Raw genomic sequence first — 19,204 nt, 5'->3', positions numbered from 1 at the left:
TGGAGAGGATTCCTTAGGTAGTTCCCAAACAGAGGAGGTTGCCCAATAAGGAGAAATTCAGAACTGATCTATGTAGTGTTTAAATTTCCTGTCCCACAATACACCAAAACAAGTCCTTTATAGAGATGGTTGTCTAAATCTACTGGAGGAAACAAGAAAAAAAAGTAGGTCGACTAGGGAGGTGAAGATAAGCTTCAGGACTAATGATTGTCGTACCAACCCGAACCAACACTGACCTAGAATGGGTCAGCAAGTCAGGTCAATTCAGCTATAAATTCATCTCCCTCACCCCGTTCGATGGCTCTTGAAGGGCTCTCCCGTTCGTGTTCGATGCTTTGAGGGTCTCCTTCACTGCCAGATGCCATTCGTTTAACCGGTAACCTCCCCCCTCTCTCCCCCCTTGCATCCATGATGGCTCCCTCCTTTGTTGCTGCCACTTCTCCATCGGAAAGAGCTAGGGTTCGAAAAAATTGGGGATTCTTCTCCCAATCTCTATTTCTCTCACTTTCCCCTCTCCCATGTCCACGGCTTCCGGCTGCCACCGCTTCTTCGCCACTAGGAAAAGATAGGGTTCAAAATAGAGGTTTCTTCTCCCCATCTCTCTCTCCCCCGCGTCCACGGCGGCCCTCCCACCCAGATTTTGGCCCTCCTCCCTTTCTCCCCCTTCCTCACTCCCTCCCTCCCACGCTCTCTCTCCCTCTCTCTCCCTCCCCCTCTCCTCCTCCTTATCCGTATTTTCAGTATGCCTTAGTGCAGCAAGTACAAAATCATATTGTACTGAACTGGTCATCAATTGGTACGATCTTGGGTACCGATTCGGCAAACCTGGCTTAGGACTACTCCACAAAAAAGGAGGAGCCCGATGATGGTGACAAATATGGGTCGCAGTCTCGAAAACATAGGTGGCACCTGGAGCAATTCAATCTAAAATATTATGATGGACATGGAAACATTTCCATAGAAAACTATCTTGGATAGATACCGCATAACCACAACAAATTACAAATCTAACCCGGTGAATCTTGAATGAACAAGGCAAGGCTGTGATCCACCACTTTAGTTGTGATATTATGGTTCTTTAAGTATGACCAGATTGATCTTCCAAAACAAATTGATGGTGGAGTGCATGTACGTGTGTGTGACTGATCAACAACCTCTCAAGAAAAATACTTGAAGTGTCATTCCACCAACAAATGAGTAGGATGGGTGAATTAACAGTGGATAAGTGTTTTGACCAATTCAAACTACCAAACACAACATACTATCTCGATAGTCTCCCTGCAATACCTACAAGTGTGTCAATATTAGCACCAAACCCACCTGCATAATAGTTTTTGAAACTACATGTCAGAACCCATGTCCACCAAAGTCCAATGCTTTAGATGTTTTCCACACTTTTTAATACTTCTTCTACTCCATACTGGATGGTCGATAATTTTAGAGGGAGAGGCTTCTTAGTACATCAATGACATTCTAAACATCAGCATAACCCGTAATTCAACTTCTCAGTGCATAAGCCGTCTATTGATAATTAAGATATTATTAAGCGAGTTGCTTGACCAAAAAAGTACTAAAATATTACTGAAGTCAATAAATCATTCTCATCACTCAAGCATATATCCATAAAATTTCATCACAGAAAGTGGGATGCACTTCTTTGCAATTTACAACCAGTATCCTCATTTTCCCACCACTAACTAGAAGGAATTCACTTTTCTGACTCCCCCTCTCAATAACACAATTTAACCCATAATATGCCAAATGCCCACATGACCAAATGTTTAATTTCTTAATTCAAACGCTATACGAGCATCCAGAAGATTATCATGCAACTAATAAAACAGGGAAGAAACAACAAAAAGAACTACACCCAATTAATCATCCAGTACACAGCCAAAGTAAGAAAGATACACTCCATCAAACAAATAAAAGAAACAAAAATAGCAAGCAAGAATCTATACCAGCAAAATATACTTAGTACCCGCAAAGCTACAAAAACCCCATCAAAACTAACCAAAAAAAAAAAAAACTCTGAAATAAGTATTCGAGTAACTCGTAAGGCCCAAACTTTCCGGACTTCCTTGGTTGAATTCAAAACCCAATACCAAATCCAACCAACCAAGTATAAGAAAAATTACATACAGAATCAAAAATCGAACTTTTTCTTTTAGAAAGAGATAAGGAGAGGACCTTTCGCATCTGAGACTCGGAACTCCTCGAGGATTTTGCCTATTTGAATGCGGGTGGCCTCGGTGACGACGACCGGCTGCTGCTCCCCTCCATTCCCCTTCTTCTGCCCCTTCCTCCCCATCTTTCTCGCCTCCTCTCTCCCTCTTCTTCTTCGCTTCTACTTCGCCACTGAGGCGAGCGCGAGAGGGAGAGTGGGAGCTCCGAGAGTCTCGCCTGCTTGGTTCTCGGCTTCTTCGAATTCGAGGGTTTCTACGGCCCCCTAGTCGTCGTCTCTAGAGAACAAGGAGGGCTCTCTCTCTCTCTCCCGACCTTTTATATGTGGAGAAAGAGAGCCCTAACGAGGGGACAGAAAACCGTGATGAATAGGGATTGCACACCGGACCGGGCCGGTCTGGACCGGAAATACCCACCGGCTCGATCCCCCCTCCTTCCAGTCTTCAAATCTTTTTTCATTTATGGGAGGACCATGCCAAGCTCGGGCTCGGCTCAAGATAAAATTAAACTAAGTCGGATCTGGATCCGATCCGACCTGAACTTCAGGCTTGAGCCCGTTACTTACTCGGACTTGAATTAAACATTTGGTCTAGCTCGAGCATTGGAACATGTTTGCAGTTTCATTCTGCTATCTATTAACAAGCATAGCAAAACATGCATGGCAGCAACAAATCCTCTATCATAAGCATTTGTCGCAATAAAGATCTAGGATGTCCCTGTTCAACATTTTGTCCCACCCTTTATTTACTTTTGTGTATGTCTTAAGAGACCAACACTGATTGGCGTTTTAGATAAGCATCAATCTCATTTCTTTTTATTGCATGACGGGCCATGATGCATGCCAATATCAATGCCTTCTCCAGGTTCCTCCAAGTAAGCCCCTCTCCAGAACATGACTCTCTCTTCATACAAAGAGAACCCATGTTATTGTTTGCCAAGTAATTGCCACACATCCCTGTTGGTATTTAGTAAAATTGTTGAAAGCAATCACTCATTAACCTGTATCAACTCCAGAATACCATGCCACAAAAGCTCAAGAGAGTATAAGAACATTACATATTTTTACAAATAGAATCATCTTTATGAAGATTCTACTTATCAACATTAAAGTAGATACAGAAAGAACCATAGCTTGTAGTGAAGCAGACTATAGCAACTGCGAGTAATAGTGCTTGCACATCCTTTTGTAAACCAGGTAAAGAAAAAATCCAGCAATTTATTACACAAATTTTATAAGCATTCAGTGCTGGATCGTGTTCACTGGATAAAATCTTCATGGTAGCTGTCACTAATGACCGAGACAAACCTCTCGAGCCATGGTAGCTGGTGGAGGTCTTTCATGGTGTCGATGTACGAGTCTGAACAATGAGGTGGTGACTGGCAGGGGTGGTGGTCGCTCAAGCTGAATCCTCCTGCAAGGAACCTTTGAATCAGAGCCAGCTGGGCTCTTTCTTGCTCTGAGTACCCTTCAATGGCTGCTGCTGGAGTATCAAAAGAATCCCAAGTCCACAGTTCTGATTCCTGATTGGACGGTTCAACAGAGGATTCGATGCTCCGATCATCCCAAAATACACACTGACAAGTCTGAATTCCGTCCCTGTATTCAGCACCACAGGAGTAGCAGAACTCATGTCCACACCTGTCAATTAAGAAAACAAATACAGCCTTTGTAAGAGCATAGCTGAAGTGATGATATATACATACCACATGCAAACAGAACAGGAAGGAAAAGCTCCAACACTTAACAATGGAAATTAATAAAGAAAAGAAACCAGATAACATGCTGAACCAACAGCAACTCCATCTTGCCAGATAATGTTTGATTGGAGCAAACAGGAAAACCATGAAAAAGCTGGTCCGGATAGTTTTACAATGAGTTGGTTTAATCAGGGAGGGTTGACCACAGCAGACACATGAAAAAGGAGGCTGAGATAAATCCTCAAGGTTTCAAAATTCAAAGAGTTTAACAACTGAATACACATAAATAAGAAAATCTCATCAGCAGGAACTGCATCACAAAAAAAACAGCAAAAAGAGAGGCTAAAAAAGACATCTTTATTGCATACTCTAGAAGATTAATTTGAACATTCCTTTTAAAAACTGTTCTATAATCCTCTGGTTGTATTTATGGACATCATACATGCATGTAAGAGCTATATAAAATTTTATTAATCAATTTTCAATTTAATATTGTGTATTGCCTTTAAGGGCTCGTTTGGTTCGCAGGAAAAGGAGGGGGGAAAGTGTGGTCAACGGGAAAGTAATGAAATGCCTCTTGTTTGGTTGGAGTTTTCAAAGGAGAGAGATGGGAAAGTTGTATTCCCATGGGAATATGATTCCCACATTTCATGGGAAAGTCTTTCCCATGAGAAACATAGGAAAGTTACTTTCCCATGAGGTGGGAATCACTCCTTTTTTATTTTTTCCCAAAAAGACCCTTCAGCATTAAAAAAGCATTAAAGAGGCATTAAAGACCTAATTTTTATTAAGGGCATAATAGGAATTATACTTAACTTTCCTAGGAAAGTGGATGGTCAACCAAACATAAGCACTTTGGAAATTTGTCACTTTCCCATGGTTAACCAAACATGCCAAAAGTACTTTTCTAGGTATCCTCTTCCTAGGAATCTGATTCCCAGGAATCATATTCCTAGGAGGGAAAATACTTCCCGCGAACCAAACGAGCCCTAAAATGTTATACTACAAAGAGGATGCGTGAACAAGAAAACGAAAAGCAAACAAAAGGGAACTGAGATGGACAGGTAGTAAAACTAACAATCAATCACAGGCAAAATCAGGTGAAGCATTGATCCTCTAGACTGATATCAATATTGATATGTATATTGTTATTAGAATTTGGCAGGTCAATCATTTTTACTGTCTCAAGCTTAGCTTAGATTAAGAAAGTCTACATGATCAAACAGGCTCACAATAACACTGTTCTAATCTTTTAAAAAAACGTACAAATAGAAATATTTATTTGTCCCAAGTTCATCATATGCTATTAAATTATTTAAATAAGGAATGGTTTGAAGAAAATAGCATCTATTTTTATAAGAAAATTCAGAAGAAAAAAAAAATAAGCTAGTTTCTGCCCAAGATATTGAACCATCTGTCCCTCCTACATTCACCACAAATATATGTGTCTATATGCACAATGCATGCCTGGTGTGTGGTTTTTGTTCATTCCTTTAATATATATATCTTGAATTTATGAGAGAACAAAAACAATGAACAGGTGCCGGTGAGGTAGAAATATAAAGATCCTTAGTAATAGCTGATGGACAAAACATATATGTACCTCGCAAGTAATTCTGAAGAACAATGCTGATCTTACAAAAGGAATGGTGAAAGTAGTTTCACAAAGCCATTCAAATAATTCAAATATGAACAATTCATTATGGTTATAGATATGGTGTTCAGTAACAAAGCCTGTACTGAGTTAATAAGTAGCCTTTATTAGGAACGAATTGTTTAGAAGGATGGTAAAATCGACATATATAATGCATAAGAGACTCGTTTGTTACGGTCATCTTGCATCATGATATTTTGGCTAATTTCTACAAATATTCTTCTGTCTTTTTTTCTTAGGGTCAATAAGGGAAAGAAAGGTTGAAGGGTTGCTCAAAGTTTTGTTTCATGTACAACTTAGAGAGGTCAGTGATGATGTAATGAGGAACAAAAATGAGGGGGCATGACTGATACTAAATTGCTAAAACATTACTACTGTATTAGGAGATGACCACTAAAACATAGATTGTTGTCCTTCATCCTTTGGGCAGAGTCGACTCCATTTTTGGAGACAATAAAGAAGGACATGAAAAAAGAAATGCCGCATTGAGGAAATTCATATAATGTAGGCCAGTACTGCAAAAAAGATTTAGAAGACATCCTGATAACTGATATAAGACACCGTAAGACAAATGGTCCAGGTAGATCTACAATGCCATTAAGACATTTTGAGTCTAATCCATTGATTATCAGTTACTAATTATTCTTTTCATCGCCATCATTATTGTTCTTGTATGGTCAAGCCAACCTGATCCGACTAACTTGCTGGTTGGTTGATGGTGGCTAGCAAGTTCGCTGCTGGGGGGGGGGGGGGGGGGGGGGGGGGGGGGCGGAGCCACTCACATATGTTGTGGCGTATCAGTAGTAACAGGAGATGAGACCATGAGGCTATTATGGATAGGCGAAAGAAGACAAGAATTGGGAAATAGTACATTATATGAAAGAGAGGCATCTAAGTCCACTCACGTCAATCCAATAGTAAAGATGTTCTTCCTGCAAAGAGAAATATGCACATACATCTGTTTACACGATTAAAGTTTTCATCTGCAATGTCCATTGTTACAAGTGTCATCTTTAGCCTAGCTATGTCATGGACTAATCAAAATAGAAAAGGATGGGCATGTTAACAAAACAAAAAAATCGATCCAGCCCTTTACAGTAAATGCCCAAAATGGATCATCACTAAAGAATTTGATCTGTTTGAGAAAGCAAAAGGTTTTAACAGAAATTACATTTCAATTATCAATATCAACCAACATATTTTTTTCATGTTTTCGTTTGGTCACAACTTCATTAGGATGCATTTGTATATGGTAACCATGGAAAAATGGATCAGAGTAGAATCAAACCTAGTACTGATTTTAAGATGAAGTTGTTGCTACTTGGGACATGAATGCCACACACACACACACACAAAAAGGATATTAGTTGGTGACTGAATATCAACATTAGGGCTACGCACATGAGAATTCCATACTTACAAGAAACCTAAAGGTCATCTTCTCCTCCTTAGGACAGGAGGAAGCATGTCAAAATTGGGGCAAGGGAGGGATTCAAACCCAGGTCATTGGAATCCAACACCCGATAACTTTACCAACTAAATAGTTACTGGGGCGACATGAATACGATCTCCAAGAATCATTTACATTCTTTTCCTTTTTATCTACTCTTTCTAAGTCCAAGGGATCTTGGAGTTTGCTACCAAGCAGCATGAGCTCCCATCATGTGACTAATCTTTCCAACAGATCTTCCAGGATTCGTGGCAAGCCTCTCTTACCCATTCATAAAGGATTAACATCAGATGTCAGTCAAGCACAAAATCTTCTAGAACTTTGATGGATTATACTTTGGTATTGCATATAACCAACTCCATCAACATGCATATTTGGACATAATCTTCCACCATAGTTAAACTGGTTGAAATCTCATCTATGTAGTAGCTAGATATTTCTAACGTGAAATCTTGTCCAAAAACCATAAAGGCATAAACTATTGGCATTCTTGCTTTCCCAATTCAGATATTATTTGAATTTAAAGTACTGAAGGAAAGCTCAATCAAGATGTTTTATTAACTATAGATCCAGATCTACAGATCTTGAACAGAAGATAATATAATGATGGATCCAGTTCAGAAGGATAATCATAAGTGATGTACTCTTGGACTTGAGAGGGTTTTATGTAGGAAAATTCAAAACAGAGACCCTTACAAGATCATTCTTTTCATAAATTTGTTTATATATCTTGTTCGTACAGGCAACAAATTGAATTTGTATATGTTGCAACCAAAAATATATTGACTGTATTCCTACGATAACCAACGTAACTTTAGTATCTGCAGAAGGTACATGGTGTAACTAGATGTGTTGTATTGTATTGTTAAGACTGCAGGCAGAAGTAAACTGTCAATACTACAAATGGTTTTATAGCAGTTCCACATAAATTGGTGCAGTGGATGAATCACGAATCGCAACAAGCAACTAAATAGCAAAATTAAGTATTACATCTAATCGTTAAAAAGAAAAAAAGTAAGTTTGAATTTTGCAAAGCTAACATTAAGCATAGTTGACAATACCAGCAGGTCATGTGGTGGCACCCCTGTGTGAGTTCAATCATTCGCCTGCACTGCTGACAACGTCTCCACCTATTATTTTGTGCTAACCGATGCAAAGTGATATCCCCTGCATCTCTCTCCTCTTCTGGTAGGTTTTGAAACTCCTGACATGTCATCAAGGAATGCCATGGCACACCACAACTGATGCAGATATTTCTGTGACACTCCGGGCACTCAATGCAGTTGAAGTCAGACTGACTTGAAGAGCTTGCTCGAGAGGATAAATGCTGGTTAGCGTTAAGTAGCACTGAGCAATTTGGATAGGGGCAATAAATTCTCTCCACATTAAGCACATCAGCTTCCATCGTGACTCTCTGGAATAAATCATAACTAGTAACTGGAAGAAAAGACTTGCACTCACTGCTCGAGATATAACGCCTGCATCTTGCTTGTGGGCACCTAACAGGAACTTGTAAACTCTGTAATTTTGTTTCTACAAACATAATCATGCAATCAGAACAAAATTTGTGGGAACAGTTCATCTTTATCATCTGCGAACTTTTCTTCTCCTCACAACAGATAGAACAATAATCAATTGATCCATCAGAAGTCAAGGGGGTGATGCCAACTGCTTCTTGGGCCAAGTGTAACGGCTTCTCAAGTTCAAAGCTAGAAACCAGCATTAAATCAAAGTCTTCTAGTTTATCAGCAAGTTCCAGAATCCTGTGGCCTAAAGCTACCAAAAGTGGGTCTTCAAGTATTTCTGTTTCCGCAATCTGTTGTATTAAATTATATAATCAATGTCGTCAATCCATCTAAAGCTTAAAGAGATTTAGACATAATGATATTCACAAATATCTAATGGTAATATGCAATCAGAAAAATAAAAGCCATAATAGAACCACAACAATATCACATAAAGCAGGGTTGTGCCAAAGAGCTACAACAAGATGGAGAGTAACAGACTGTTTGATGATGGACAGTATAAAAGGGCTGAACAGAAAAATTAGGTGATCATATCAATAAACAAAAAAAATTGATGTCCCACAAAAAAAAAAAAGTGGAACATGGGGCAATGTTAAAATAAAACCACAAGTACAACCTGGATATGTATATAATAATTAGATTACCAGCTTAAAACTTAAAAAAGGTCAATATTTGCATCAACCAACAAGAATATGCAATATAAGACCATATTCCAGACAATAAGAAATGACAGTGCTGAATGGAAGGTACAAACCAAGGTCACAGCCTCATCATAAAATGACAATAATAACCATTCAAGCTCAACTATATTATGGGAAAGTAAAATAGCTTAGCCAAGGAAGAAAATTTTGTGATACTGGTATTTCGATTTAATATCAACTACAGCCAAAAGCTTACCTGATAATAAAGGCTTTCTGAATCTGTGAACGCATAGATCTTCCGAAAGCCATTCTGCTGAGCCACCAATAGACCATCCAATAAAGCTAAGTGCTCTGCCACTAATTCCTGCACATAGAAATCTAGCTTCTTCTGCACTTTAAGCATGGGAACCCCAGATGATCTTTCCATAACTACTCCGATTCCAGAAACTCTGGAGCCGAGACCACTGGCCTTTGAGACAGATAGACCCTTAAAAAACATTCTCAAAGAGAATTCATCAAGTTCTTCCTTAGCCCCTTCAGCTAAAGATTCCTCTGTGTCTTGCCACTCCTCATCTTCTGCACAACAGCTGCGGAATTCTTCTTCTGCATCAGAATTATCAATTGGTCCATCCTCAAAATAGTTTAAAGTCTCCATTTTCCAAACCTTTTTAAAATCCAAAGAGCAATTTTTCCTTTTTTGGATTAGAAACGCATCATATGGAAGCCCATCCTACCAATTAGAATTTTTAAGAAGCTGAAGAAAGAATTCATTCAACTGATCCAACTCTACCACTATCTATGAACTACTAGAGGACTGGTGGCCCAGAATCAAGGATTTGTTGGGCTTTTTATGTATGAAAGAGGATATAATCCGTCAACCTCCTTCCAAATGAAAAAAAATAAAACAAACCCATTAAACACACTCAGATCCTCCCAGCACCTGCAAAACCTTCCCCAAATCCCCAAAACCCCTTCCCTCTCAAACTTTTTAATCAGAAGGTCGAATTCCAAACTATAAAACCCGTTCTTTCACTGTTTTTCAGACCTTGCGTATCCTTGCATCTCTGTGAACAAGCATCCTGCTGATTAATCAAAAAAACTTCCCATTGGTACCCCCAATCTCCCCCACAACCCCTAATTCCCGCGATTCCAAAACAGCAAAGATTTTCTAAATCAGAAATGGAAAATCAAAATAAGCCCAAAATAACCAACAAAGGAATCAAAAACCTTTCCTTTTCCGAACCCAGCACCTCAAAAAATCCACCTCCGGTCAAAAAATGCGAAAAGAATGGCTTTTTGAGCTCCGAAAACCGATAAAAAACCGCGCCGAGAGGGACCAAAAACCCGACAATCCATCCCCCATCGCGATTTCTATCGCTCCCCCTCTCCCTCCTCCCGGACTCGAATAGAAATCGATCTCGAAGGTGGAAGAATAAAGAAAGCCCTAGCGAGGCATCTGACCAAAAAGTAGGCATTTTTATTCCCCCGGTCGCCTTTCAAAGGGAGGAAGCCTCCTGAAAACGAATCGGGGTTGTCTCTTTTGCACGAAAGAAGGATTCGCCTTCCTTCGTGTGCATCCACCATTTGATCACTAACGGCAGAGATCTCAAAGCGTCCTGTGGATGATCCAACGGAGATTCGCGAGAAGTAAGGTGAATGCTTCTTTCGCGCAAAAGATACAACCCTGCCCGAGATGCGAAGAAAAAGAAAAAAAATATTAATAAAAGCATGGCTGGTTAGACAGCCTAATCATTTCTCCCAGGCGTGGAAAATAATAGCTTCTAGTGGGTGGTTACCGCGTGGGCCCACCACGGCACCGCCCGTAGCTGCCGTCGGTTCTGTGTACCACCACGTCATGGTGGCCGTGAGATTCGCTCGTTTGGAGACCTAACTTTACACCTACCCGTGATCAATGCAAAAATTAAAAAATATTTTATATTTAATTTTTAATTTTTTATTTTTTTAAAGTTAGAAAACAGAATATCACAGAGCTTCTGAGACAACTCTCCATCTCCTGTCCACACCATACTGCCGATGTGGTTGGCCACACCTTCCAGTTTGCAGTCTCATTAGCTTCTCTATATATATGATTAGCCTAGACGACCCATCCATCCCTCACCATCATTTAGAAATCACATCACCGACAGCGACCCTCGGACCTCCGGATCCCGCTAATGACCGTGCGGGGTCGATGAGATGATGAACCATGCGTTGTTTTAGTGCACATGAGCGAGGATAACATAGCGTGAGATAAGATATTTTATGAGAGAAAGGTTGAAAATTAAAATAATTTTCTTAGAATGGAATAAGATATTTCCCACTATTAAAAACATAACGGATATTATATATATTAAAATAATAAATGCTTAATAATATATAAATCACTTTAAAATATGCCATTTTTTCATTGTCATCCAAATATGCAGAAATTACGCATCGTATACTCGCACATCAGCTTCTCAAAAAAATATTATAATAAAAAAAATTTTTACAAATCAAATAATTTATTTTAATAAATTCAAAAGAATAAAATCATGTTATCTTGCATGATAAGAGAATAATCCTATGAAAGAGGAGGTGAACAAAGACTTATGCTCATATTATGCAAAGGAAATGGTACATTATGCCGATCCAAATGATATGCAGAGAGTACCCTCTCTTGGTATCATGGTTGGGACATTTGAAGTTACTCCTTAAAAAATATTTAGGGAACAACTTTATACAAGAAGTACCCTCTCTTTTATTCACATGACATCAATATGTTATAAAAAAATAATTAAAAATTATTTTGTTTGAATCTTGCTGTTGTCATTTATGTGAAAACTGATAATATATTGGTTATTTTTTAAAATTTATCTCATAAGGTGATCCACTTAGCAATTAGCATTGCTCATTGATTGTTGGTGTCCAATGCATGAAGAAGAAGTATGGATGGTTTTAAGTATGTAAAAAGAAGTATTGATAGTTGTAGCCTTCGTTAGGATAAATATGCTATTGCTTTTAGTTGGTGCACTTTTTAATTCTAATTCCTTAAGTAAGAGTTGAACTAATTATTATATATAGATTTTCATAAAATAATATCTAAAATATCAAATTTAGAAAATTTGGAGATAATTGAAATCTTAAAACAGATCAATTGATGTAACAAAATCAAACCCAAAATCTTTGGTTTCTAAACAAAGAGGTGTGATGATTGACACAAGCCTCAATTCAAATTTCAGAAATATATCAGTGCTGTCTTTTTTTTATTGATACTTTACCATTGATTGCTAGTATGCTGTCTCTTTTAGTGATACCTAGCAATTAGTATTGCATAATATGTGGCGCAAGCCAGCAATTTTATATTTTCCATTTTTGAATAGGAGCTAAACTAATTTGTAGTGTATATTTTGTTGAGGTTTTGTAAGATAGGATATAAAAAAGGGTTGATATCTAGATGAATTAAGTCTAAATTTTTATTTATTTTTGTTTAGATGGTGGCAGCAAAAGTTGAAATATTGCAATATCTCAGTTGATATAAAAAAATAAAGATATCAGAACATTATATACCATAAAATTAAGATAATTATTATGTTAAAATATTATTTGATATTGAATTAAGAAAGATTTAAAATGCAAAAGAAAGATTGGAAAATTTTAGTTAATATATTAGTATTGTCTCAATCTATTTGTTAAATATAGTAATTTATATTAAGATAAAAAAGGGCTAGAAATCTCTATGCATCCTTGTATTGGTGTTTGTGCATGATAATAATATAAGTTGATTATGATACCAAAAAAGATTAAAGTTTAATTTCTAAATGAAAAATAAAATATTTATATAATGTTTTATAAAAGATAGATAATAATACGAAAAATGATACTTTGTCATATACTATGCCAGAAATGAAGTGCCCTAAAAGCCATTCTCATCTCTAACACTAAGAATAGTTAAGATATTATGGCCATCTCCTATCCAAATAGTTGTATACAGTATAAAATGTGAGTTACATATTGGTCATCAAGCTGGAAAAGGATCCACATGTACTCCAAAAATTTATCCAAATAGACCGACATTGTCCACTAGGAGGATTCGATAAACTAGCGTACTTTAAACTTCTTCATAACTATGATTAAGGTTGGACATCGCACTTATATGGCTGCCGAGATAAATAATGATAACATAGAGTTCCTCCTTCACCGAGTTTAGACCTCACATTGACACTTGGGTGTGTTATCATACTGAATGGTTAATATTGAAAATTCACCTCACAAAGTATTATCAGGGATAGATGTATGAACCAGGTGCATGAGTTTGCAAGTGGTCCTTTAACCTACAGGATAGGACATCTTACTATATCATATATTGACCATGACATCCAAAACTATATCCTTAATAGCGATCACAATGGTTTACTGGATTCGCACATGATTAAAGATCAAGCTGTTCAACATGAGAACCATTATAATGACAAAGGGTCCATATTAAAATAAATTTGTGGTTAGACATATCAAAATCGGTAAGGCAATAACTTGAAAAAATTTGAAAATAATTATTTTGTAACTTATGATAGTAAGTAATTAATTATTGTCAAAAAAGATTTACGTGACATTTTTATAAGAGGATGTGTAGCACAATCCATTATTTTAATAAACCATAAATTATATGATTAAGTGTTTGACAGTGTCATGCTCGATGATCATATAGGGACACTGAAACAATAGGGGACTGAATTGCATGATATAACTTCTATAGGAATAAGAAGACCAATTACTTTTATCCCACATACTAAGATGTTCAATAATATGTGACTAAGCGGACTAAAAAGGCAAGTCTTTGGTGAGCAGAATTCGAGTTAACCTATCTCAATAATATATTTAGCACGTGCCATTTGTCACTAGGTCAACTAGAATGAGATTCTAGTTGATTGTTCTCTTATTGGTTGGATCAAGTAAGATCTAAATTTAGTTAGAGAAAAAATTGGGCTAGAAAAATAGTTCGATATAGGAATAGAGCTAGGTTGAGTCAAGTGAAATTGGACCTCGATCAACCCTAAGCCACTTAGATCGGATCCAAGTTGGGGTCGTCAATAGGGTAGATGGCTATCACCACTTAGAGGAGGTGGCCTCAGAGTTGGCACCATTGCCTTCCAATGCACCACTGCTCTAATGTTTTCTAATGCTGGAGATCAACTAAGACTCCATGAGATGGGGACCACAAAAGGATGGGGGTGCCAATTCCCCATCCGTATCTCTTTTGAAGCTGAGTCCTTTAAGGACTTTAATCCAGACACTTTATGAGTCGCACTGACTTGTACCACATAATAGGTTAATAATCTAGAGAATTTTTAATCAAATGTTTGGGCTCAATAAAATTACTGTAATAAAAAAAAATAACAAACAATCCAGAACTAGTCCTGCTTTTATATCTTAAAGTATTAATTTATGTGTATTAGAGACTGTTAGTTACTAGCAATGGAACTAACTTGCACTCTCCAAATTTCTAAGAGATTAGAAAATTTTAGTCTGTGAGGCAGAGTCTTTAGTTTAATTTGCTCCTCTGACTGCTCCCATCAGTTATGATTGTCAACTTTCTAGGGAGTGGTTACTTGTCCTTTGTTAGATGATGGGTGGGTGGGAGGATTCAACCCATCCCTCCATAACCCATTATATTTTACCTTGATGAACTGGTCCTCTGCCACCTTCCTTCCAAGAAAGAAAAGAACTGAACCAAATATTTTTAAATTGCTCGGTTGTTAATTATACAAATGCATCCACAGTACTAGTGAACAAATTCTTATTCTTTCTAATTACTTGCTGACGGAACTTGTTGCTTGGATCACCTGCTAAAACATCACAATGAAACAACAGTATAACTACAAACAGTTGGCCAAAGTCTTAGCAATTAAAAACTCTGCATGGCTTGTCTTCTTAATAAAGGCGACGATGCCGGATACAAGCTCAGAAGGCACACACAAGGTCCTCTTTGATCTTTGCTTAGGAGGAAATGGCTCTGTTTTGATCGCTTCTTCTTCTTCTTTTTTAGTATCCAGCCTCCTTTTGCGCATGTTTGTTAGTGGAGGTGATAAGGGGCTAGTTTGAAGCCTATTCTAATAGAATTCTATAATCGATGTTTGAGGTTAGGCTTAAGGAGCCCTCTTGGTTCCTCCACTATCTTTTTAACCCATTTCATCTCTAATAAAATGTGTGGTCATCCAATTTTTTGCCTAAAAAATATTGGGAAGGGAAAAATATGAAAGCAAAGTATAAAGTATGTTATCTAGGCCTAATTATGTAGTAAGAGAAGCTAATAGTGCAGCTGATTGGATGACAACTTATATGGCAAACCACGCGGGATTTATATTATGGATTTCTTCGGCAAATCTTTCTATTCAGTCTTTTGATATTTTATTTTCTGATTCACACTCAATTAATTTAAATCATCCGATTTACCCAAAAAAATAATATATAAAGCATCTACATTTTCAACTTTTCCTAGCCTTCAAAGACAAGAGTTTGAAATTCAACAATTCTATATAAATAGAAAAAGAGAAAATAAAAGAGTACTGCACCTAAAACCAAGTTTAGATATGATATGATCTAATTTTCAGAGGAGTCTTGGAAAGATACGAGCCAATAATGATTGAGAATGCAGTCTTGGCGATAGATTTTTGCGAGTCTAATGAGAAATAGAGAAGATGACGGGGTTTAGAAAGGACTGTGTGGGTGCCAAACGAAAAGTAGAAGGGAAGAGAACGAAGTGAATTTTCTATTGAACCAAAAGAATAGGAAAAGAAATCTAATTAAAACGAACCTATTGGCTCGAGGAGAGATTTCAAGATGGTCTGAAGTTAGGACACGTGTAATGCATGCAAGGACTCGAGCCTCTTGAGACGAACACATCACCCTGTGAGGTAAACCACTTCCAATTCCGTAGGACTCTAAACTGCTGAGTTCTTTTTTCTATTGTATAGAGTAGCTGGTTGTTGCAGATGATAGATAGCACTAAAAGAACCCCTTCTTTCGCAGAAAATTCTAGTTTTTTTCAATCTCCATTTCAACTGATCTTACGTTGTTCTCCATCGACAATGGATTCTTTTTTCCTCTATTTAGTCCAGAAGGAAATAATGGCGCTGCTCCAACCTGTGTTTAAGCCTCCAGACACACTATTTTTTGAGAAGAGTTCATCCAAGCTTTTAAGAAACAGATGAGAGCAAGGACGTGTCCACAGATGGAGACCCTTCTTTATCATAACATCCCTTTTGTTGCAGCTTGTTACAGATGGGGTCTCGTATACAGATGGAAGGATAGCTCCTGCATGTGTTGAAGGAATTTGCCTTGGCCATCAGCCCCTTTTAACTTTATACTGTCTGTTTTATAAAGAAACTTGATGAAGGGCTGCCATCAATCGGTATGGAAGTATTGGGAAATATTTTCATGTCAGTCTTGCATAATGTTCAATGATTTTTAAAATACTAAATATTCTAATTAAAATTTGAAATGTATTCTAAGGATCAGTATACTAGCTCAGATCTCAAGGAGATCTTAGTTTATTCCTAGGACATCGGTCAAGGTCTTGTAATAGCACGGTCTACATCTGATACAGCATATTCTTTTCCATCACCATGCATGGCATTAGCAATATCCACAAAGTAGTTTTTTTTTTTTTTAACTTTTTCTGAGAGAAGCAAAAATTATATGAACTAAATGTAATAAACACATAGAACATCTGATACAGCATATTCTTTTCCATCACCATGCATGGCATTAGCAATATCCACAAAGTAGTTTTTTTTTTTTTTAACTTTTTCTGAGAGAAGCAAAAATCATATGAACTAAATGTAATAAACACATAGAGGGAATTAAACTTGTCTATAACATGGTGCAATGAATTGAATGATGCCATACATATCATCCTATCGTTTTCCTGAAACCTTTCATTTATAGATTTCTAGGACAGATAGGAAACATAGATAGAGCCCAAAAAACAAAATTTAGAACAAATGAGCCATCATCATTACAGCAACAACTTATAAACCACATCCAGTTGAAATCTCGAGGCCTTGAGGGATACAGTCCCGGTACAATCCACTTTTGGCTCCACTGCAGAAGTTTGCGATGAGTTCTGCTGTTCTCACAAACCCAAACCAAGACAACAGTCCTGCTACTTTAAGCCCACATTGCCATGACAGACATGCCACCAGCTCCCAAAAGCACTGCTCCATAAGCCCACATCTGAAGCTTAACGTTGCTCTGCAGCTTAGGCCCCATGAAATCCGCCGACAAGAGATCTACCAATGCCATGTAGTTCAAAAGCCCGGCTGAACAGGCATTCAGTAGCCCAACCACAATGAGAGCCGTTGGGCTGTTCTCACGGTAAACGTTTGTGAGTGCAATCCCGAGAGCAATTCCAAATGGTGTCGTTGTGGCAAAGAAGAAGACTAGTATGGCTTTCATCTTCAACTTATACTCCGCCTGCAAAACCATTCATAGATGTTCAAGTGATGAGCATGGTGCTGTATTAATAGTTCTAATGATCTTTTTATACGACCACTGCATCATTTCACAATACCAGGAGAATGCAACCGCCGAGGCCCATGCCTTCAAACAATTGGTGGAAACAGAGTGCAGCCACTAGAGGCCTGATGGTGCAAGGGTTCTCAGAGGCGCCCATCGAGAGGCCTATCACCACAGAGTGCACCACAATTCCTAGCTCCAGTACCTGCACCACAACATTAATATAGCATCACTTAGCATTTGATTGAGTACCAACTAGAAGTTCTCAAAAAATAAGAAGAGGAAAAAAGACTAGTATGGATAGTTTCTAGCCTGAGCAATGACGCGGTTCCTCTGCAACGCCGAATCCAGTACTCCATCCTTCTCAGACAGGATGACAGCGCCGTTCCCATGGCCATGGGCCACGGGCACCACCGCACAGCTCCCTTTCTCCTGATCTCCAAACTCAGCCCCACAGCAGGCCTTCCTCCTACCACGAGAGGACATCATGAGGGAATCCACGGCCAACGTGAACACGGCCGACATCATCGCGACGAAGGTGGTAAAAGGGAACTTGTGCCACGGCTGGTCGGGCAGGCACTCGGAAGAGAGATCGTCAAAAGAGTCCGGCAACACGTGCATGTAGCCGGTGGCGAGGATCACCCCCGACGCGAAGGCCTTGACGAGCGCGAAGGGGTTGCTGTCAGGACGGAACACGGAGACCGACCGGGAGACGAGGGGGAGGCAGACGCCGACCAAGCTGGCGACGAGGATGCAGGCGATGGCGATGAGCTTTAAACGCAAGGCCTCGTGCTTGTTCTGGCAAGAGCCGCTGCGGGACTCGGAGCCGCACTGCTTGACGCCGGAATTCTCCTCGTTGGCGGCGAGGGGGTAGGCGAAGAGGAGGAGGAGGAGGAGGAGGAGGACGGCATGGGAGGTGGAAGAGGCCATGACGCCGGCTTGGAGTTGGAGTTCGGAGTGGAGTAATGGTGATGAGAAGAATGGGGGCGGGATTTATAGGAGGCAATTGGTTCTATATGGAATGTTTTCGATCTCTTCCATTTTGGTAGAAGCTTTCTTTGGAATAGTCGGGGAGTCGGGACTGCGGTGCGCATTTCGCGTGATTTCGTCCAGCGGGAGAGGAGGTGGTTGCGTGAAAATGGGATACCAAAAATGCCCCCAACTAGCATGCAATGTTAGCTTATACGAGTAGATATTAAGGAGCATTAATGAGGGTAGTTTTAGAAAGAAAAATGGCGTGTGTTGTTCTTGTGGTCGCAGGAAGGCGGGCCGTGGCGAGGAGACCATAACGGTGAAGCCTCGCGTGGTGGCGACGACTCCGTTACGTGGGAGACGTCGCCGTCGTGGGAGGCTTCGCAGTTGGCCGTTCGCGCGGGAACTGTAGAAATTTTATCCTACACCACGTGGCGGTGCAAGTCCATGCAAGCGAGCGCGCGTGATTGACGTGGTGCACCGCCACGTGGTATAATCTACGGCATGCGACGTGAATCTAACGGATAAGAAGTGCAAGAGCGCTGCAAAAGTGTAAGCCCGAAGGCATTCATTGAGACTTGAA

At 39.1% G+C, this 19,204-nt stretch overlaps 3 protein-coding genes across 7 annotated transcripts in view; all 3 read right to left on the bottom strand.

The window, feature by feature from the left end:
* Positions 1–2,526, bottom strand: part of LOC103719298 (DExH-box ATP-dependent RNA helicase DExH6-like) — a 29,547-nt gene extending 27,021 nt beyond the window's left edge. For 2 of the 5 annotated variants that reach the window (XM_008808482.5, XM_088717089.1), the window contains exon 1: positions 2,191–2,471. Coding sequence is in view for 3 of the 5 variants with exons in the window: in XM_008808480.5 (XP_008806702.3) it covers positions 2,191–2,311 (121 nt within the window). In the remaining 2 variants the exon portion in view is untranslated. Of the gene's footprint in view, positions 1–2,190 lie in introns of all 5 variants that reach the window. The other 3 variants (XM_008808480.5, XM_008808481.5, XM_088717081.1) reach the window with 3 other exon arrangements.
* A 700-nt stretch (positions 2,527–3,226) lies between these two features.
* LOC103719299 (RING/U-box superfamily protein) lies at positions 3,227–10,624 on the bottom strand. The gene is made up of 3 exons (XM_008808483.5): positions 9,410–10,624; positions 8,048–8,802; positions 3,227–3,823 (listed from the first exon to the last, which is right to left on the bottom strand). Exons 1-3 carry the CDS (start codon positions 9,806–9,808, stop codon positions 3,442–3,444), a joined length of 1,536 nt encoding a protein of 511 aa, XP_008806705.3. The 5' UTR covers positions 9,809–10,624; the 3' UTR covers positions 3,227–3,441.
* Positions 10,625–17,301: 6,677 nt separating this feature from the next.
* On the bottom strand, positions 17,302–19,204 carry LOC103719300 (fe(2+) transport protein 2-like). Its single transcript, XM_008808485.4, has 3 exons — positions 17,962–19,204; positions 17,705–17,854; positions 17,302–17,607 (listed from the first exon to the last, which is right to left on the bottom strand). The coding sequence occupies exons 1-3, from the start codon at positions 18,577–18,579 to the stop codon at positions 17,302–17,304; spliced, it is 1,074 nt and encodes a 357-aa protein (XP_008806707.3). The 5' UTR covers positions 18,580–19,204.

This window comes from Phoenix dactylifera, chromosome 1, assembly GCF_051530095.1.
Source record: "Phoenix dactylifera cultivar Ajwa chromosome 1, Ajwa_hap1_PhDact_Kaust_v1.1, whole genome shotgun sequence".
In the NCBI taxonomy this organism is placed as follows: domain Eukaryota; kingdom Viridiplantae; phylum Streptophyta; class Magnoliopsida; order Arecales; family Arecaceae; genus Phoenix; species Phoenix dactylifera.
This window is presented reverse-complemented; position numbering and strand designations above follow the sequence as displayed.